Source organism: Anser cygnoides, chromosome 1 (assembly GCF_040182565.1).
Source record: "Anser cygnoides isolate HZ-2024a breed goose chromosome 1, Taihu_goose_T2T_genome, whole genome shotgun sequence".
Lineage (NCBI taxonomy): Eukaryota > Metazoa > Chordata > Aves > Anseriformes > Anatidae > Anser > Anser cygnoides.
This window is the reverse complement of record NC_089873.1, coordinates 52370979-52393757: the sequence shown is the minus strand read 5'-3', so window position 1 is coordinate 52393757 and position 22779 is coordinate 52370979. Positions and strand designations below refer to the sequence as shown.

Here is a 22779-nt window from a genome sequence, read left to right as displayed (position 1 = left end):
GGAACACTGGTTCTTAATTTTACAGTTTCAGAGAGCAGGACTGCAGTTACCAGTCGGATCGATTAAAGAAAATTCTTTACTTGAGGGTATGTGCCCTAGAAATTACCTTGCCCTGAGCCTCCCGGGGAGCTGGGGGAAGAGGGAGGGCAGCCCGGGATTACTCTCTTTTCAGAATCCCTGGAGAAATGCGAATACGTTGCAGAAGGGAAATGTCCTTTCCGTGTGCCGTCCCTCCTCCCTCCTTGTCTCCCCTCACCCTCCCCGCACGCCTGTGTGTGTCTATCTGTCTGAAACGGATCTGTCTGTCGAAAATGGGCCTGGAACTCCCTCCTGCGTTCGGATTAGGTCTTAGGGGACCTGGGGTGGAGTTACAGTGCTTGCCTATTTTCATATTCATTAGAAATGGGAGGTTGCATAAGGATCCCTGCTGAGCTTCAAGATATAAAAGCAACTTCGGGTTCCCCCTTTCAAGACGAGACAAATCAAAGGTTCAGAGGCAAAACAGCTCCCTGAGCTCTGAACGTCTTTTCCTCCCTCCTTCCTTCCCTCCTATCCACTCACCCGCTCTCCCTCCCCTGCTCACAGTCCAGCCTCTGTCTAGGGAAGAGGCTTTCAAGCAGCTTTAGATGATTATGGATTTTCTGAGCGAGAAGTTTGCCCTGAAGAGCCAGCCAAGCAAAAACAGTGACTTTTACATGGGAGCAGGAGGCACTTTGGAGCACGTTATGGAAACTTTGGACAATGAGTCCTTTTATAGCAAAACGTCAGGCAGCAAATGTGTGCAGGCCTTCAACCCTCTGCAAAGGGCTGAGCATCATGTGAGGCTGGACAGGACATCACCCTGCCAGGACAATAACGGTAAGTCTTCACCCTAGGGTTATTCTTGCTCCTCTGCTTTGCCCTTCCTGGAGACGTACTGGGCAGACCAGGGGTTCTCCTGCCCGGGGAGACCAGAGGCAGCCGCGCAGCCTTGGGGTGCTGGCATGTGGGGCGCTACCAGGTAAATAATACTAATAACAATAAGGGCAATGGTACCGATGATGATGATGATAATAATAGAAATAATAATCGTGACAACAACAACAACAGAAATGATCTAAAAGCAGGAAAAGGCAATCGCTCGCTCGGAAGCCTTCTTTGCCACTCAGTGCCGCCCCCCCGGCTGCTGCCCTCCCTCTCTGCCGGCCCCGGGCAGGGTCCCTCGGCTGTGCCCCGGAAGCACCGCGGCGCTGGGAGCGTAGCTCCGAGCACGGAGCACGGCTCGCCGGCGGGGAGGAAAGGGACGGGAGGGAAAGAGACCGAGATCGGAATCGGGATCAGGATCGGGACCGGGATCGGGCGCTGCCCGCCCGTGCCGCTCCCCGCCGCGCCGGGGCTCGGGGCCGGCGTGCGGTGTTCCCGGCTCCGGCTGCAGACAGTGGCCGGGCGGGCTCCTCTTCCCCCCTGCAAAACTCTGGAAGCTGCCCCGGGGCTCGGGGACGGCGGCGTCGCAAGCGCGGAACGCGCTGTCTCGGTGCGGTACCGCCACGGGATGAAACCCGAGGCTCGTTTGGTCACGTCTGGTTCTGCCCAGTAACGCTCCGCGGTTATAGGATTTACCGCTGTTATTGATATGATTTTTTGCTGTACTACCGAATAATGCTCAACAGACGTAAAGCATGATTCTTCATACTGACTGAAAACGATTGAGGTAATTCAAACGTCCGTGTATTATTATTATTATTATTATTAAATATTATTATTATTATTAAATATTATTTTCTAGCTGGTCGGCAAAGAAGAACGTGGAATGTTTTATTTTATAAAGAGTTTATAAATCCGCCCATCATTCCACCATGATGTAATCCATGTTTAGAAAAAAATAATAATTTTAAAAGCTCATCCCAGCGGAGTCGGAAATACAGTTAAAATCAGCTGCAAAAATGAGACTAACGATAGACTAACAATATCTTACATTTTTTGACTTCATATAGGTATTGATTATTATTGTTATTATTATTATTATTTGAGAACATCCTTTTTGGATGAAACAGTTTGTAAGAAATAATGACAAATTTCTGCAAGTGCAACTTCGAAAAACTGCAGAAAATTGATTTGCCCATTGAAGTTTTTCTTAATTAGCTCATTTAATGTGTGCCTTGGGGGCTTTGGGGCATTTCCTATCTATGTATGCATTGATGGCAAGTATCTAAAAATTCTGTTTGGTTCAAATCACCTCGGAGTAAAAGTAAATAAATTATTGAGAATGCAAGAAAAAAAAAAACACTCCAAAGCAAGCCCTTTATCGCATGTTACATGACATCTTTGTAAATTTTGATTTCAATAGTTTCAAAGGTTTTTTTTTTTTTTTTTTTTTTTGCCTGTTTCTGGGATTAAAAAGAAAAAAAAGCCCTTTCGAATCCAGTAACTTACTGCATGATTATTTTTTCACTGATGTGAGATATGTAAAAATAGAAAAATAGAAAACATTTTCATTTTGTATTAAAAAGCTACCGAGAAATATTTCTTATCTCAACGACTCATATTTTACATAAAGATAAATAGTTCCTGCGATCCCTATGCAAAGTATTTGAAACGATCTCTTTTAACAAGTTAACATTTTGCAGAAACTCTCTGCATTTTCTAACCATAACAAACTTAATTGGAAGCAATTCCACTTTACAAATCCAAGAGAAGGTATGTGGAATCTATTGAGTTTGTTAAGTGAGGTTGATTTTCAGTTTCATTTGCTTCTTAATTTGTCAGTTTACAGCTATTTAGCTTACTCTGAAGTTATTCTGCATTTTCATAGAAATAGAGCGAGCCTTGTTTATCTGCTTCCAAGCTTAAAGGTACATTTGCCAATAGCTTTGTACCACTTATATGAAAATCTGTTTTGGGCTAAGATATCTTATCTGTGCAACTCAAGTTGAATCTGATTTCATGGATTATTACCTACTTCACTGGCAGAGTAATATATTCAAGTAGTCTCCTTAAACTGAAAGATTTTATGATATTTTCAGACACAATTTTTAGTTTAAATTTAGTAATTTAGTACTTTTATTCTATTTGTCATTAATGTTGCAGAGTCCTTTTCCTCCATCTCATATGGGAATACACGTAGATACAGGATCTGGTTCTTTATGACACTATTTTGTATGAAACCTTCAATCTAAAGCCCCCTTTTAACCAGTTATTTCCCTCCCCCACCTTGTGTACAGTGAACTATGGGATTACTAAAGTGGAAGGACAGCCTCTTCACGCAGAACTGAACAGGCCCTTGGACAATTGCAACAATCTCAGGATGTCTCCGGTGAAAGGGATGCAGGAGAAGGGGGAACTGGATGAACTTGGTGATAAGTGTGACAGCAATGTCTCCAGCAGTAAGAAGAGGAGACACAGAACAACTTTCACCAGTTTGCAGTTGGAGGAACTGGAGAAAGTATTCCAGAAAACTCATTACCCTGATGTCTATGTAAGAGAACAACTAGCTCTGAGAACAGAGCTCACTGAGGCCAGAGTCCAGGTAGGAACCAAATTTGAGCATTTCCATGGCAAGTTCTTCACTGTAAGAAGTGATAAATGGCACTCTTGGGGATTGTACAAAATCCCATAAAGTTAATGTGAATAGATCATTTTGCTTTATTTCTTTTTAGATATAAGCTGTTATATTGCAGTGCTAAAATAATTTGTTATTACTATTTTTAATAGCTTGTGTTGCTGTTCTAGAAACTTGTTTAAAAGATGAGAAAATAATATCAGTATGAAAGCAGTCTTCATCTTCGGTTGTCCTCCTTTACTGTTGGAATTATAGGCAGTGAATGCATAAAGTGTTAATGTGTAAAGATCCCATTAAAGAGATAAGTTTTATGTAGTTCAGATTGGTGATGATGCAGAACTTTACTGCAGAGGATTCTGTTTGTGTTGCGGTATGAAAAACACAAATTTAAAAAGCAATTAAATTCCTTGTTTATTCCAAAGAGTAAGCAATGAAGCTGCACATATATAAATGTATGTGTGTGTGAGTGCTTGTGTATGCAATTGTGTGCGACATCTGTGTATGGCAAAGACATAATCCTCTCATCTCATCTGAATGCTTAAAGCTAGCAAAATTGGGAAATACGTTTGCTTGTTTTTAAACTTGAATACTCAATGAATAATGTTATTCTAATTTTTGGATCAAAACATACTGGTGGACATTAATTTCAGTGTTTGAGCTTTCTAACTGCATACAAGGTTGATTCATTCATTATGTGTACATATACTAATCTCAAGGATATTTATGACTTTGGATGTTTAATGGTGATAAAAGAAGCTAAAATATCCAGGAAAAGCAACCCTTCCCCCATTAAGAGAACCTCCCTTAGAAAAAGGTGTTAACTGCATTTTGCAATTTCATCATATTTTAAGAGATCTTCCCCATTCTGTTAATACTCATCATTTCAATTTAGGGAATAGCAGTCCTGTAGATTCACACTGACTGAGATTAATTCTTTTAATTTAGTGACTTGAATATGATAACAACTTCACAACTTGTAATTAAATGCATACTCCCACATGCATATAGAGAAATAGGCGTCAGCGCACATGCATACAACTGAAATTAAACCAGGATCATTTTCAGAAAGAAATTCCATTAATTAATTTTATAAATGTGTTCTTTTCATGTCTGTTCAACCAGATGGCATACACACCGTTGTCATCTGAAAACAGTCCAAAATCATCTGTCAGTTACATCGATACAATATCAGTGATGCCAATGGAACTTAGTTCAATAGCTTTTTAACTCTTCGGGCTCTGTGCAATCCCTCTCCCTCTGAATTTGGGACAATTTTCCAAATATGACTTCTATTCATTAGGCTTTACTCATGACTTAAAAAACAAACAAACAAAAAAAAACCCTTGCATAATGTTAAATTTCTGCTCTTACAATTGCATAATTCTGGAATCATGAGAAATACTTCAAGAATAAGTTAATAGGCAGAAAAGGAGAAGGGAATAGGACTTAAATTTGTCTTTTTTTTTTTTTTTTCCTCACATTGTTCTCTAAGTTTTAGGATCTTCATATGGTAAAAGTATTAGAAATAAGAGAGTAAATATTAAAACATAATTATCTGCACCAGTCTTTCATATAATATCTACTTCTATTTCATTTACATATTTTCCCCTTTCTTAAAAGATAATTAATCTTTACATTTCTCATACACTAAATATGAAGGGAAATGGTGATCATTTTTATCCAGAGTAGCAACAGTATTCCATCACAAGGTTAAGCAATTTTAAAGGCCTTACATCATTAGAGGCAAGCATCTGGCAATTCAAGGATAACAAGCAGCAGATTTTTACATTACTTTGTGGAGGCAAATGGTTACTTTATCTCTGCCAAGAGTCAGTTTCTAGTAAAGTGATGTAAACAGAAACATTTTGGGGGATTGTCAAAGGAAAAAAAAAAAAAGTGCTTTTCTCCTTAGTCCCTATAAATTCAAGCAAATTGTTTGATTTAATTTAGCAGAGTGATCAGCTGGTTGCCTTACCCACATTTCCCTTCACCGCCATTTCATCAATATCCAGTTTAATATTTATTCTGCATACATGCAGAGAGAGCCAACCTGAACCTAATTTATCTAACTTGTTCCCTTTCCTGCTTCATGTCAGTGAAGTAATTGGCACCCATTTTAAGGAGATTGTCAAGGTCTTTTTTCAATGAAAGAGCCTCATTACTAAATTCCCTTAGTGTGTTCTTGGTGCCTCCTGTGGAGACAGAAGATTTTTTTCCCCTCTTTTCTTTTTTGCTGAGCCTCAGGCATAATAAATAATACAAATTTACCAACAAGGTCCTTAACAATATATACTCAGCAGTTACATGCATGGGCCTTGCTTTGATTGCTGAGTGCATTTTAAAAGATTGCACATACTAAATTTGCCATGAGTCCTTGAGAATTAAAATAAGCAAAATTATGCTCTGGTTGCTAAAGGAGCATCAAAAGAAAGTTGAGTTCTCCAAGAAATCAAGATAAAAAGTGAATTGTAAAACAAATTGTGTTATTTTGAGTATTCTACCTTCAAGGATCAGAAACTCCCTCAAAATGATGTTCACAGGTGCTGTTTACCAATAAATAAATAAATAAATAAATAAATAAAAATCCATTAATATATGTGTCTGTCCAAATGGGTTCACCGTTCATTTAAAAGGAAGACTAGTCAATGATATTGTTTCCATAAAAAAAAAATGAAAGAAAAAAATTTTGAAGACCACTGGACAATAACAGATACTAGTCAAAGCAAGAAATGTGCATATAATAAATTTTGAAATAACACACAATACTCAATTTATTATAGAACAGTCCAAAGGTTATATAAGCATCAAGAAGGCAGCTTTTAGTTGACATGTAGACATTGTTTCAAAACTAATTTATGTTGTAATCTAAATATAAAGTGTAATCTAAATGTTTCTTCCATTGTTGGAAACACAGATACTTCCTAATACAAATACAATAGTTTTAAACTGTCTAAGATATCATGATTGCTCATCATTCTTCACTGTTAGCTGTAACCCTTGCTCACAGAAACACTTTTCTGTAGCGCTGACTACTGCCCTTGTGCCAGCATTCCCTGCCTTTTCATTATAGCCCTTGATAAAGTCTACATGTACCTCTAGGAGACAGAGCACAGGTAGTCATATCAAGTCAGTGGTCTTGTGAAATTAAAAGAAAGTCTCTTTACAGTGCAACTTGCTGCTACTTGGAGATTTTTCACTAAAGAAGTGACTGTCAAAATTAGCACTACCTGATCATCAGATTATTCCTTTGCCTTTTTTTTTTTTTTTTTTTTTTAACGACAGTAGATAGGAAGTAACTTATTTTTTCAATAGCTAGAAATAACACTGAGAAGATTAAATTTTAACAGGAACTGCAGGAGATTCATGAGCTTCCTTTTCGTAGATAGACAGTCATTTCAGTCATTTTCAAAGCTGCTGAAGTCTCTCTCTTTTTTTTTTTTTTTTAAATGACTCTGCAAACTATGTAATTAAGTTTATCTCCATGATTATCTTCTTGTTTACTCTAGGTTTGGTTCCAGAATCGAAGAGCAAAATGGAGGAAAAGAGAACGTTACGGTCAGATCCAGCAAGCTAAGAGCCATTTTGCTGCCACTTATGATATATCTGTTCTTCCAAGGACTGACAGCTACCCCCAGGTATGGTGAAGACCAAGTATTATTTTCGTTCTCCATTTATCTTCTCTTGCATTCCTAGGCATATACCTACACAGAGGATTGAAGAAGACTTTTCTGTGTTTAGTTTTTAGTGTTCTTTAGACTTGTTGCTGGGAGCTGAAATTGCGAACAACAGTTCTGACGCCTAATATGAGTAACTAACTCTTAAAATACAAGTATTTTTTAAGGAATGATCTTAGGAGCTGCAGTTTCACATAAGCTATGTACTAAAAATGTTTGGCAATATGGTTGTGCAGCTAATTATATTCTGCACATAAAAATTATATGTGGATTTGATCTAGGTCTACATACACATTATGGATGTAGTATAAACCCACTGAGATTGACAGGTGATCTCTAGGTATCTTCCTTCTGATGTATTAAACACACACTATTTCTTTACAGACCTCAATAGACCATAAAATGTAACAAGTATTCTGCTAGCATGAAAGTTTTTATGGTCATAAATAATCCAAATTGAATCTATAGAGCTGGGAGAGGGAAGGGAGGAGACAATAAAGCTCTCCTGAACAATAGTAATTTGATGACTTGTTCTTATTCTTGTTTTTTTTTTTTTATTTCTTCTTCTTCTTCTTCTTCCTCTTCTTCCTTCTCATTTCTCCTTCATTATATAGTAATGTATTATTGTGTAATAAGATCTTAACCTTCTGTTTCTATTCTCCAGTTCTTTGTTTTTCTGCCTTGCGTTGCAATCTGTCATTGTTTTCCTGCTTGTTTGTTTCATTATATTGAATAGTTTTGTTTTGAAGCCATTGCTTTTCATGTCTCTTGCTTCCCATTGTTTTTACCATATAATTTAAAAAGAAAAGACTCCAGACAAAGTAAAATTCTGTTAAGTGTCCCTGTGGCAAAGTAATTCCACTACTGTTGTCTTGGTTATCTTCTAGTTCTTCAGGTAATAGGGTCTCTGTTAGCCTTAGGAATACACTCACATTCAAAAATATTATTGGCTCTGTCTATGTGGGCTTGTTTTGTTCATGTTCTGCGTTGGCTGAATATGATTAGCTTTGGACCAGAGGTCTCAGGCCCATGTCTCAACTATCCTAGTTAATGTGCTTTACTTCTTAGGCAGTTGAACACTAGGTTCAATGTCTAAGACAGAGCTGGCTTGTGTTCCAGCAGCTCAGAGTATGGTCACAAACATTTCAAACAAGGTGGAACCCATCATTCTACCTGTTAATATTTATAATGTAACAGTGTATTAATGAAAATTACATCAGAAACCACTGAATGATACTTGGAACTGTTCAGCCTGGAGAAGAGGAGGCTCAGAGTAGATATTATCAATGTTTATAAATACATGAAGGGAGGGTGCAAAGAGGACAGACCCCGGATCTTTTTAATGGTGCCATGACAGAACAAGAAGCAATGGGCACAGACTGGAACACAAGATTTTCCACCTAAACATCAGGAAACAATTCTTCACTGTGCAGATGATGCAACACTGACATAGGTTGTCCAGACAGGTTATGGTATCTCCCTCCCAGGAGATCTTCAAAAGCCACCTGGACATGGTGCTGGGCAATCTGCACTGGGTGGCTCTGCTTGAGAAGAGGTGTTCGGACCGGATGATGACCCCCAGTGGTCCCTTCCAACCTCAACCACTATGTGATTCTGTGATTCTATGGTATACTGTATGTTTAAGAAGGAGGACACGGTCTGAGACCTACCTAAGTGGAAGTGTGTGTAAAAAACAAACAAACAAAAAAAAAACAGTCAAAACAAGAACAAAACACCACAAAACCAACAACCTGAATCACTCCGAGGTGGATTCACAAAGACACAGATGCACAGACACTTATAGATCTCACTTAAGGTGTCCAAATATCTTTAGAAGAATCTTCTGGCTTCTCTATGACATCATAACACGTGAACAGTGATTTGGACTTCCCATCTCTGACTCAGTTTTCTAGACCGAATTGGCTGTCTCCAAGCTCTTGTATTTTTAACAAGACTTCATCTACAAATGTTCGCAACAGTCAAAAGTTTTATTAGCATAAAATAAGGAAGTAAATAAGTCATTGGTAAGCACTTAAAATTGTTGTCCTAAACTAAAAGTTTTTTTTTTTTTGAAGAAACATTCAAAAGGTAGGAGAATATCACTAACAAAAATCTAAACCCAATGAAACATCTATTCTGTACTTTCAGATTGTTAAAAACATGAATGAATTTACAGTATTTCTTTTTTTTTGGATTTGTTAAAGAATATCTTCCCTGGGCTGATGACACATCTAAGTTTCAGGCTGGCAAAACTTTCTGTCACTGATTTATAAATTCTTAAAAATAGGAGACTGAAATGGAAATGTTGATAGAATAATCTATATAAAGGAACTCTTAAATATATAGAAATATAAAATGTATACTCATTCATAAACATAGATGTGTATTACTCACCCACAATGACAGACTAACACACTGCAGATAAACAGATAGGCTCAAACATAATTAACTCTAGTCACCTGCAAGAGAAAGTTGTATTGTACCGTAATGTACTTTATGAATAGGAACAAGGAGCTAAATGAAGGTGAGAGCCCTCTGTATACTGGCTGTTTCAGTTGGATGTTTATATGCATAGTTTTGCTACATGATAAAAACAAGCCATCTTAGTCCTCAATAAAGAATGTGGCTACCTTTCTGTATACTGCAATAAGAATTTGTATCAAGGCAAAAATCACTGAACAGCCAATGCAATTTCATGTTCTTGCTAACCTACTGGTAATTCTTTGTAGTTTCACATTCTTAAATCTTCATGATCAGTAAAATTATATATATATTGTTTATCATATATATATAGCTTATTTCCAGTGAGAATACTTTATACTTAAGTGAGAATACAATGAAAATCCATATTAAAAACACAATAGCCCTAAATTAAAATCTTTTGAACTAGAACATTTATAAGTGCCTTACTCACAGGAAATGAATATATGATACATGATTTACCTATAAATTCATTAATCTATTCTACAGAAAGATATTCTGACAGAAAGAGATATTTAAAATTGTGACCTGCATGTTTGGTCTTAGCATTACATGATGATTTCCCAGAACAATTCCATTACTTCAGTGCTCTGAGAATGCTCACAAGTGGAAAAAATACTGCAAGAAATAAAGCAATTTTTTTTTTAATTTTATTTTTTCTTTTTCCTGTGTACAAGCTCTCTTATTGTGACACTGACATCACTAGAGATTAGACAGGTTTTGTCATACTTTCAAATAACCAGATTTTCCTGGGGACTGTGGAACAGATTACTCAAGCTTGATTTTGAGTCCCTTACTAACATGGAGGAAAACAGACTTTTTTCTTGGCAAAAAATGTAGGATGATGTTGAAAAATGGATAAAATCAAGCTGGGATATTTATTTACTGCTGTGTGGCAGAAGAAAAAAGAATAAATGTGAATTTCTGGTGTGCATTATATGAATTTGCAGTCTGAAGATTTCTGCTTTGAGCCCCACCATGGATACGTTCCCAAAATAGACATCCAACTTGCATTCCAGCAGAAACATCAGTCTCTTTTGCAGCCAACAGAGGGTGTGGAGACCCCTGCTTAGTCTCTTCACCAATTATCTTCATGAGGTACAAATTAAGAACATGATGCTGCTATACAGTGTGTGACTATATAAACCTGAAAGATTTTCCTATGAGAAAATTATCTTTTCAACTTATTTCAGAGAGAAGACTGGCTGTGAATTTTTGTGAATTTGTGAATTGGCTGTGAAGCCAATCTAATTTTGCTGTTATATTACAAATCTTTACCTTCAAAATAGTAAAACATTTTTTTTCCTAGATCATATTTGTTTGTGTTGCTAATTCAGTTGCCCCTTAATTATTTTTACAGCATGTGGACTTAAGGTGCTGCTTATTGTGCAAAATTCTTGCTGAGCTGGCTGTCAAGAGCTTAAGTATCTCCTAAATTGTCCAAATTCTGCACAAAAATATCTCCCATTAATTATATTGGCAACACCTGGATTGCAGGGGAGGACAGTTAGTAGACTATTTTGGGACAATAATCTGTTATTCACCTGAAATTTCCAGGCCTTCTGTGACTACTGTTGGCAAATATATTAATGGAAGAACAAAATAGAATTAAATTAAATGGCAAGAGGTAAAGCAAACAGTAGTTAAAAATTTCTAAATGCTAGATGTTTTAATGTTAGAAATATCATAAAATTTATAAGACTTCACTCAGAAAAACTATTTAACTTATGACAAAATTATGCTGAAAAGTAGTTGTTCTTTTTTTCTAGGAAAATATTGTGTACATTACTTTTCATAAATTTTAGTAAAAGGTTTCTGATTAATTAGTTTCAAGTTTCTCTTTTGGATGTAATACATTGTAGTCTAAATAATGTATTGGTTAAAACCATTATCCAAGACCCTTTGTACTTCATTAGTCAGCAATATTCTGCTGATGGTATGAAAGCTAAGAGAAAGCATCCTAATAAGGGGAAAATGAATGCAGATTCAACTTGCCTAAGTAAACGTTAGTAAACAAGCAATACTTAATTTGGTCAGCTAAGTATAATGTCTAGTATTATTTAAGATGTCTTGGGATATCTGAGACACTGTTATGGTGCTGACAAACAAGACTTACAACAAGCAAGCACCATTCAGAGGAGGTAGTTGCTGGTCAGGTAGATCTAGACACTTGTGTTTAGGAAATTTAATCAAAGAGACTTACTAACACAACTTGGTTCCATTTAAAAGTAGGTGAAAATCTGGTCAATGAAGTAGTCTATTCCTAAAGTAGGTATAAAATAAGTAAGGCAATCTCTAAATATGTATTTTTTTCTCCGTTGCCTAGTTCAGATGCAGACATCTACAGATGTCTTAGATGGACATATGCATTTTGTGTTGGGAAAGGAACAACAGAATAGTTGCTTCTCTTACTTTATTGGTCTTGACCACTTTTGGTGTACTGTGCCCTCTGAGAAGGCTAATGCTACAAAGGCTGACTTTGTCAGATTCAAGGCTTTGGTATAAGTACAAAGGTACCAGCAAACCTGAGATAAACTAATTTTTATCCCCTCCTTATTTGCCTGAGTGAATTTGATCAAAAGCCTATATTACTATCTGTAGACCTCTAGTTATCTCGGCAAAAGTTAAATTTAATTTATAGTTGTTATACTTATAAATGTAAGTGAAACAGCATGTAAATAAACAGCTGCATTAATTTGTGCCCTTGAAAAGCAGACATAAGGGGCAACATTATCTACCCCCACCCCACTTGTTCCCTTCCTGCACTTTGCATCTTTTCCTCTTGTTCTCTGAGTCTGGTTCACCTGTCATTGTCCTTCTAAGTTCCTCTGAAATGTTTTATCCTTTCAAACTGTTATACTTTTCATGCACTATCACGTGTGAAATTTGTTTGTTCATTCAAATTTACTTGATAATGTAGGCAAGAGTTGGACAGAACTTAACTTACTTTCATGGAAAATCCAGCCTAGTGTAGATGGGAATCCTAAAAGGAGGCAAAAACATTTTAAAGATAATGGAACTGCAGAGATACAAGATGGAGGGTGCAGAAAGAAGGGAGAATGCTGAAATCACAAAAAAAAAAAAAAAAAAAAAAGAAGAGTGAAGATTCTGAAGTTCACATTCCACCCATGATAAAGATAAATCAAATTAAATACGCTGAAGAGCATAGCATCCCATGATTTGTTTTGGCAGCAGAAGTGTGTAGAAGTGGTATCAATATACATGTGTTATGTACTAAGCCCTTGGATCATCATTACAGTTCTGCTCTAGCCTTGCTACATATGGGTAATTCTCATTAGCAATAATCAAAGTTACATGCTCCAATTAAATTTTTCATATGGCATGCATTAGACACCACATGTTATATGACTTAAAAATTCTTTTAACTGTAGTAGACATAAATGACAGTTAATCACAATAGTTCATTAAGGCTATGGGTACACTGATTAAGTAGGAGTAGATGTGGTAGACATATCTCAACTATCTTCAAAGAAGCTTTACCGTATACTCATGTTGTCTAGCTGTGACAGCATGGAGCTCAGGCTGGGCCACCACCTGGGTAGTATGTTTCTTGCCACAAATGTGCTGACTGTTGCACTGCTGTGGCTGATCTTTCAACAAGAGTAACACTTCTCATCTTTTTGGGTGGTGTCTGTTCCACGCAAAATAGTTTGTGCACTGTGCTTTTATTTTTTTCTTGATTCTAAATCACCGTATGTTGTGAGACTCCTCAGAGTCTCAACATTTTGTTACATTTTTTTTGTTTGTTTCTGAAAACATGTATTACTTTAACACTGCGAGTGACTTTAGCTGGGGGTTATTTACAAGGCAAATTCTTTTTTTTTTTTTTTTTAATGAGACAAAAACTTCTTTTTAATGTTATTTTTCAAGTGTGAAGTATTGTGTTTAACTGTATCATAGATGTGAAATGGAAGTAATTCTTATTGTAACTGACCCTAAGATTGCAGTAGCAAGAGGTTACAGAACATCTTGTACTAGAATTAAAACTTGATAACTTTTCAAATCCTGCATTATTTTGTTTTCTGGCAAACTGGTTAAGCATGGAAGATTTTATTTATTTATTTATTTTGTTCACCATATGTAAGGCTGAAGTGGACTGAACAGAAATATTTTGTATTTTATAGCTGTATCATTAAGCTTCTGGCTTGCAAGATCCAACTTGTATTTTATGGACGTGTTTGAAAATGGTGTGCTGCAGCTCTCATATGAACCCAACAGAGTACAGCTGATCTTCACATGCTCACTAGGTCCAATGGCTTTGCTAGTGGATCACAAATTACACCAAGAAGCACTTTGTCTAGATCAAAATTAAAAAATCAGTGTGAGTGTGGTGGTTCCAAAGCTAGTCATTGAATCTCTAGCTGGAGATATTAAAAACTTGACTGGATAGGACTTGAGTAACCTGATCTAAATTCAAAGTTAGCTGTAGGCAGGTGTTTGGAAAAATAATCCCAGAGGCTCTTTTCAGCCTAAATTATTCTATGAATTGATGATTCTGCAAATTCAGGATGTACAGGCAAATCTCTGCCCATACTTTCAGTATTCCAAAAACAAACAAACAAACAAATAAAAATAAAGTAGTAAGTGACAGGCCAAATTAATTGTGTTGATGGACTAGGAACAGCCTACAGATTATAAATTGTAAACTAATAGTTTTGAGCAGTTTTAATGGCTATTGAATTTAATCTGCCCAAGTAGCCCCTTGTGCAAAACCAGGTTTCAGATTTTCTGTCAGGGCAAGGATTGTTTTTTTCACATTAAGAGAGAAGGAGTGACACAAGTTTACCCATTCATACTTCTTTTTTTTTTTTTTCCTATCATCTGCATGTTTTCTATAGTTAGATGGATCCTTAACCGTTGTCTTCCTTGCAATGTCCAGGAACGTCCTAAGAACAGAGCCAATGAGTAGTATCTAATTACTATAGTAATAACTATAGCAATAATAAACTATTGGAATGATAATCTAATAACATAACACAACACAAATAATATATATTGTGTAATACAATAATAAGAATTTAATACCTAGATATCTTAAAAGTGATGCCTCTTTTTTTTTTTTTTCTTTTTTTTTTTTTCATGTGAAGCACTAAAACACATCCACTCAAATAGTAGCTGTGTGTGGTTATGTGTGGTTGTCTGTTGGGAGGAGACTCTGGTCTGGATAGGCATGGGAATAAAACACGAGAAAATAAACTAAAATATAATGCAGCACCAACAAACAAACAAACAAACACACAAAAACTTTAAAATATAATACATTTGGTAATGGGAGAACCAAAATTAGGTAAGTGATAGTAAAAGTCAGAAAATTTTGAAAACTGAGTTTATGTGACTTCTCTACATGTTGTATAAGAAGACCAAAGTTCTAGGAATTTGGCAGTTTTGAAGAAAAAAACAATGAAACTAAGAAGGATGACCTATTACTTCAGCTAATTTTCCTCTTCAGTGTCAAGCAGAAGGTCATATGCTTAGGAAGTGACATCATAACTATGTTAACAACCATAACTCTCCAGTTATGCTCTTGTCACAGCTTTGAAATCCTACTTTTTTTTTTTTTTTTTCTTCCTATTGGGAAGGGTGCATGCATGTGTGTGTATAAAATATACAGTAGGTAAATATATTGAAGGGTTCTGGTAATTTCATGGTAACCACAAGAGCAAAGCTCAAGTTGTTTGTGTTGTTAACAGAAACCAGAGATGTGCTGCATGTATAGGCTCATTCACAGTCTCTGAATTGCCTTTTATATAGTTCATGGATCACACAAGAGCTTAAGAGGAAAAATATTTTCTTTAAATTCATGTACATAATGTCCTTTTTCCTTCCAACATACCAGAAGAAGGCCTGATAATTTTGACTTATTGTAAAGCATTACTATATTTATTTTTAATACAGGAATATCTTTTGCACCTAGATTTCTCTGTAAGTCATTTATCCTTGCTGAGAAATGAAAATCTAATACCTAAAATGAAGTCACTCAACTACTAAAATGAATGGAAATCCAATATGACTGAAACATAGTTCTGAAAACCATAACTGTCTCTTGAAAGAAGATGTAAAGCTCTTCTAGCATCTTAAAGAATTTCTGAAGTTCTGAAATTAACTAATTTGGATTCCCTCCTCTAATGAAGAAACCTATGGCATCACTTTGAAAGTTTTAGCAAGGAAAGCTTGTTCACATATTTCTTTAATAAGACATTGATATATTTTAGGATTTGTGGCTGAATTCTGTCCTCATTTATACCTGTGCAAGTACATAGAAGTTAAGCTAAAAGAGATTTGTCTAGGATAAAAATATCAGAATAACTGGTGGAGCTAAACTTAGTTTGCTGCCAAACAAATTAATAGAAATATGGAAAGAAAGGGTGATTTTGTGATACCTCCAGACCACACAGGTTATTGAGCACTTTGAAACTGAGCCTCTGAACCTTCTGAAGTCTTCCCATCATGACCACATTAAAAGCAAATTCATGTGTGCTTGCATTTAAGCAGTTTATTTTTTATTTTTAAAATTTTTCTTCCTATAATTTTATCTGTGCAATCTAGGCAACTGCAGAATTCGGGATAGGGTTTCTTAAGAAGAAATCTGAGTAGGTCAGGCAAATGAAACTTTGTCCCTTGTGAGTTAGCTCTGGGGGTGATGAGCTCCTTCAGAATTAGCTCCTGTATGAGAAGCTGCATAGATGCATTAGTCTCTCTCTGGACAAATTCATCCTGTTGTGAATGTTTTGAGACTAATAATTTGGCCTGAAAACACCATCAGAAAGAATGGTGTTTTGTGTGCATCTGTTTGAAATATGTATATATATATATATATATATATATTTGCTGGATTCCTTTTAAATTGTATCAGCTCTGTTTTTCAATTCAGCAAAACAAACTGGAGTGAAACAGCATGGATATAAGAATGGGTGACTTTTTCTGTAGAAAGAAAGGGAAAGAAAATCCCAACTGTTGCTTAATCTGCCACTGCTGCTGCAAGAAATGTACATATAACCACAAAATACAAAAAAAAAAAAAAAAAGTACAATTAAAAGATTCTACTGTTCCTGTACAAAAGAAAGGCAAGATTTTTGAATGGATGACTGTGTTTCTGCTTTTGTCAGTTCATGATTGAAACAGAGTACGTGTCGTTTGGGCTTTCAAGAAAAGTGAAAAATATTCTCAATCTTATAGGTTGTCACCTGTTATCTTCTTTACTACTTTCCTTTGTACTCTAATCACATGCCATATGGCTCCAAAATCTCTCTTTCAAAACAAATTTGCAGAGGTAGCAAGTCTTGGATGACCTCTCAGTTGCCATACACTTAACTACCATGTTTTCCAACTCTTTCAGGGTACTTATTTTCTTTTTGTCAGATTCTGTAAATTCTCACACTCTGCAAAGGATGTGAGAAACCTTCCAGGCAAAAGGATACTCAGGAATCCTTGAATCCTGAGCCATAAAACATGTACTGCTGTCTTTGGGAATATTGTGTGTGACCGAATGCAGCAAACTTTCATAACCAAGGCTATGGTTCAAATAGGTCCAGACACTGTATGTACTCCTGAGATAAACCATCTGTTCTCTGAGAACTAAAATAAAAAATAATATTTCTGATTATAAGTCAAAACAGGCTGAGGTAGCTAAGGAGTATTGAGGCAGCTGAAGATCATGTCAAGCTGTGGAGGGTCTCTTCTGAGAAAATGTTTGAGAGTCTTCTAAAAGTTGTTGAAGCTAGGAGGCAAGGATGGGAATGTTTTAATTTTTTTTTTCTGCCTAGAGAAGAGGAGACTGAGGGGATGTCTGTAGCCTCCTCACAAGGGGAGCGGAGGGGCAAACACTGATCTCTGCTCTCTGGGGACAGTGAGAGGACACAATGGAATGGCACGGAGCTGCAACAGTGGAGGTTCAGTCTGGGTGTTAGGAAAAGGTTCTTCACCAGGACGGTGGTTAGGCACTGGAACAGGCTCCCCGGGGCAGTGGTCACAACACTGAGCCTGCTGGAGTTCAAAAAGTGTTTGGAAAATGCTCTCAGACATAGGGTCTGATTTTTGGGTGGTCCTATGAGGACCATGCAGTTGGACTCACTGATCCTTGTGGGACCCTTCCAACCTGGGATATTCTATGGTTCTGTGATTCTATGAAGAGCTCTGAAACTCTCACTGGAGTCTCTTACCTCATGTAGATCTCAGGAGGCCCAAAGGAAGGAGGAAATATTCTCGATCACCTCCCCCAGACACCTTATTCACTCCTTTACCTCTCAGCAGATCACCTAAGATATGCAGAAGATGTCAGATGTGCGCCCAATTAGCTGTGTGTATGTGTATGTTTGGAAAGGAAAGCTGCATTTATGTGAGTGGGTGTGTCAGTGTGTGTATGCATGTATGTATAAACAAGGAGACTGGCTGTACCAAGAGTTTGGGAAGACATATTGCTACCCTGACCTTCCTTCAGTCCTCTGCAGGAAACCAAGATTAAGCATTTGCTGTTTTTTTTCTACTGCCGGAACTGCCAACGAGCCCAAATTAGTTAGCCAGCTCCTGATGACCTCTACTAATGCAACAGTCTGAAGTACTAACTTTTAAAATAAGACTCTAATTACCTCATCCTTTCTATCTGCACTAGATCTCAGCTAGATGAGTTCAGTGAACCATAATTTGTCTCTTTAGCTTGTTGGTGGTTTGGTGGGTATGTGTTGTTCCAAAGTAATAGGACAATGGGAAAATAACCCTCAGAATTAGAAACATTTTTTTCAGTCTGTGTATGACTCATAATTCATTACTTCCACTGACCTCAAATTTGGCAGAAAAAAAAAAAAAATCAGCTACAGTGATAACCTACACATATGAATGCCAAAATTCCTTTGTTTATGCATTTGGAACGTGAAGACAAAATTAAGTCTGAAGTCAGAGTTCACTTTACAGTGTTAACTGAAGAATAATTGCAATTACTCCAATGTATAGCAGAGAACTAAGATGTGGGCTCAATCCCAATGCAGCAGAGCAATGACTTACTCAACAGACAACAGATTTTTAGGAAGAAAACAAAAAGAAAAGGATATAGAACATGGTATAGGATATAGAAAAAGGATCCTGAACTGCAAATGATGGTTACATATGCCTTGCATCATGATATTTTCTGGTCTACTGCAGTTTGTAGTTTTTTTTAAAGTCAATATTCAGGAAAGAGATATAAGTGGAGAAGAAATAAATAAAATTAAAAAAAAACCACTACATAGAAGATTGGTGAGTGCATGTGAGAACTGACTGAGGAAGTCACAGTTTACCAGAAAGTATATCCATGAAGTTGTGATATAGAAATATAAAGAGCAGAGAATTTAAAAACATAGTATAGCTGCTGCGTGTGAAGTTTGATTTAAGCCAAGTGAAGAGGACAGATGAAAGAATGTACAGTCTCAGATAATGATGGGAGCTTACTTGTGCCAGGCCTTGACAATCTTTCTGTATGTTCATCTAGTAATAAATATGTGAAAAATACCTATGTATAGTATCTGTTCATAGACAATAGAAGTCCGGAGACTCAGAATGAAGCTTTAAGTGCCTGCGAAGTATAGAAGGCATTACACATCAAAGCATGAATACATGGTTACTCCAGATCTTCAGCAGACATTGCTGGTAGCCACAAAGTTTGGCTCCTAGGCTCTCATGGAATATTTTCCAGGGATGTACAACACAGCCTGTTAAGGCTGAGAGCTGAAAAAGAAATGCCCTCAAGTATAATTTCATATAAAACTATTATGAAAAGAATTTTTCTCTTAAAGCTATCTTTGAAACAACTTCAGGAAATAAACTCTTGAATATATCATTAACAACCATGCTTATATCTTATGGTTTCATTTGCTTTAAAGTCATTATGCAGTGCTACTCAAGATTTAATATTAATTTAATATTAATTTAATACTTGTTGGTCTTTGTAGCTAGAGAAAGCCTACTTTGTTTTGTTCACAATTTTACATTGTTTCCTACCATTATATTAAAAAAGAATTCTGTTGAGGGGAAATTTTTATCATGAATATAGCTATGGTACTGTATACTCTTGACACCTTTTCTTTGATGGCAATTGTATTCCTTCCCTAATTCACTGACTGGCTGGGCTGATGGCATCCTGAGGTTCAATGGTAAACATGCAGGACAGACTCACAGAGCAAATGGATGACAGAGTAAGGAATATGATTTAACAACCCCAGCTCCCAGGTGATGATTTTGATCCATATAGTGTCTTTATAGTATGTTTTTAACGAGATTGCAGAGAACTAGATAAGTAGTTGTTGCATGTTTTAGAACAGAACTAGTTATGGATGTACTAAGTGAAGCCAAGTAATGCAGAAAACAAAAGGTGAAATATCTAAATTTAATCTTGTTCATTTTATATGTTCCAGATTCAGAACAATCTGTGGGCAGGGAATGCGGCTAGCGGTTCTGTGGTTACTTCCTGCATGCTACCACGAGATACTTCCTCCTGTATGACACCTTATTCCCATTCACCCCGGACAGATTCTGGCTACACAGGCTTTTCAAACCACCAGAACCAGTTCAGTCATGTGCCCCTCAATAATTTTTTCACTGACTCTTTACTTTCTGGGACAACCAATGGACATGCTTTTGAAACCAAGCCGGAATTTGAAAGGAGGTCCTCCAGTATTGCAGTTCTACGGATGAAAGCCAAAGAGCATGCTGCCAATATTTCCTGGGCCATGTAAAATAGCAGTAACTTTTGGTTTTGTTTTTACTTTTTTTTTTTTGTTTTACTTTTTTTCTTTGTTTATAGAAAACTGAAAACATTTTAATTTTGCATATTTAAAGGACACAACAATAAGCTGCTGTGTGTGGAGTGCTAGAAATCACAATATACATGGTCTGCTTAAAAAAAAAAAACAGCAATATAATATTTAACAATAAAACTTAAGAATAAACCAAATAGATCTACCATGCATCAAGCTCAACAAGCCCTCTATTTTTTTTATATATAGAAACATGTTTTGTTGTACCAGTTGATGAAATATGATTATAGAACCTCAAAAAAGAATAAACCTATTAAGCAAACTTATCTACTCCATTGGTTTTTATCAGTCCTGTATAAAAAATTAATACTTTACAAATGAATACTCCACCAAGGAAGAACTCTGTAAAGGAAAATAAATTTATTAGACAAAAACCATGAGGTAAATCTCTAAGCACACCATGCAGAGAAGGAAATATATGATCATTTATGTTGTAGGTGAAATTTGTAGACCTAACTCTCTCAGCACTGTGCTGCTGCTCTGAGAGAGCTCTACTGTTTTGCCACAATGCTTGTTGAGCTCACTGGAACTCAACTGCACAACTGTTGTATTAGTGCACAATGAAAAGAGAAGGTAGTCCTTTATTTTATGAACCTGAGTGTATTCCTATGAAAGATAACAAGATTTTTACTGAAGATGTCACTAAAAGCAGGATCACAATGTTTAATGGAGTTTCAAAGAAATGCACAGATTGTGTAGATCAATTAGCGTTTAAATAAAACCTTTAACATTGCAGATAGAGTATCTTGAAACTTAGGTGACAAAGGAGGGCATGGAAAAGTACTGCAACACTTTCAAGAGAATCCACATTTAGAAACAAAATACAACAAAGTTTTGCTTCTATTTCAATCTTACTATTTTTTGTTTTGTTTTGTTTTGTTATCCTACAGTCAAATTGGAAAGGAAAAAGTCCAACAAGACTTTCCAGTTTGTCTGTAACTAATCTCAAGATGTTATAAGAGTACATTTCATTTAATTTTAGTAACAGTTTGTTGATATTTTGCTTATTTTTATTATTTTTTTTCAGAGTGTAAGACTGGCTTGCTCCCTTTAAAGTCCATAGGAAAAATCTTTGTGACTGCAGTGGCAGCAGAATTTGGCTCTCAGCTCCCAGCCTATCACAAAGGAATTAAAATGTCAGCAGACTTTCTGACATTTCTGGTGGAAAAAAAAAAAAGAGGAGAAGAAAAATACTTTACATCTGGAGAATTGCTATCTGCTTTGATTTACTTCTCCTCCCTTTCCCCTGTCACATTCCAAGCTCCTTCAGATGAGTGAAACGTCAGCCTCTTTGAAAGCAACAGTCAGTCTCTCAGGTTCATAAAGGCAAAGTAAATTAATTGAAATAAAGAAGGACTTGCATGGCTGTGATTAGAACAGGATACAACTCTCTGGGCACCCCATGCTCCTTCTTGCTTTTCTCTCTGGCCATTAGTTAGAAAGGGAGGGTGGGTGAGGGGAGAAGGGAAGATCAGGGAAGCACAGTTCATCACTGCAAAAGCAGAACTACCAGAACTCATAAAAACATACTCACAAGAACCCCCCAGATTGTCTCTGCTCTTACTCATGAGGCTAAACTTGAAAATAAAAATTGGAGATGTGTCCATGCTTCAGTCTTTCAGTGGAATAAATAAATATAACTTTGAAATTATTAGGATCAGTTGAAAATGAGAATTTCACAGCAAATTCTTAGCTGACTGAAACTAAGGTTGTCATATTTGCTACTAACAATAAACTCAATGTTTAACACATACATATACTTCAGTTTGTGGTTTCCTAATTTTATTCTCCTTCTAAAAATGAACTTCAACTTTGGCCTGAAGAACTGTGAAAGAGCATTCTGGTTAGAACTTATCTTTTCCTTTTTATAGTCTGTTTAGACAGTAATAAAATGATCCTTATGATTTAAAGTAAAAAGATTTTTATTAGTACAGGTAAAGATACCACTTTTATATAGACATTTGCTCCACATACAGAAGTGGAAATACAAGTGTATTCCTTTTTTTTTTTTTTTTTTTTTTTCTTTTAAGCAGGTCAAATTGTTTCTAGTTCTAAAATATGTTTTTTGTTTTTCTTTTTTTTTCAGTTTCCTCATTTTTTTTTTTTAAAGTATAGTATATAGAACATGTCAAATAGTTTTCCAGATAATATTTATTAGATCATCATTACTGGATAAAGAAGCAAAAGCTGGCAAACTTTGAACCATTTTTAATTGTTGCCTGTCATTCAGTTTGCTTATTTATTTTGATAGCAGAATTTGTAATTATTGTCTTGTGAAATC

At 36.2% G+C, this 22779-nt stretch overlaps 1 protein-coding gene across 1 annotated transcript; it reads left to right on the top strand.

Annotated features, from left to right (window-relative positions):
• Nucleotides 1-122: 122 nt before the first annotated feature.
• On the top strand, nucleotides 123-20782 carry ALX1 (ALX homeobox 1). The gene is made up of 4 exons (XM_013190028.3): nucleotides 123-858; nucleotides 3201-3505; nucleotides 7045-7173; nucleotides 20097-20782. Exons 1-4 carry the CDS (start codon nucleotides 627-629, stop codon nucleotides 20415-20417), a joined length of 987 nt encoding a protein of 328 aa, XP_013045482.1. The 5' UTR covers nucleotides 123-626; the 3' UTR covers nucleotides 20418-20782.
• The last annotated feature ends 1997 nt before the right edge of the window (nucleotides 20783-22779 follow it).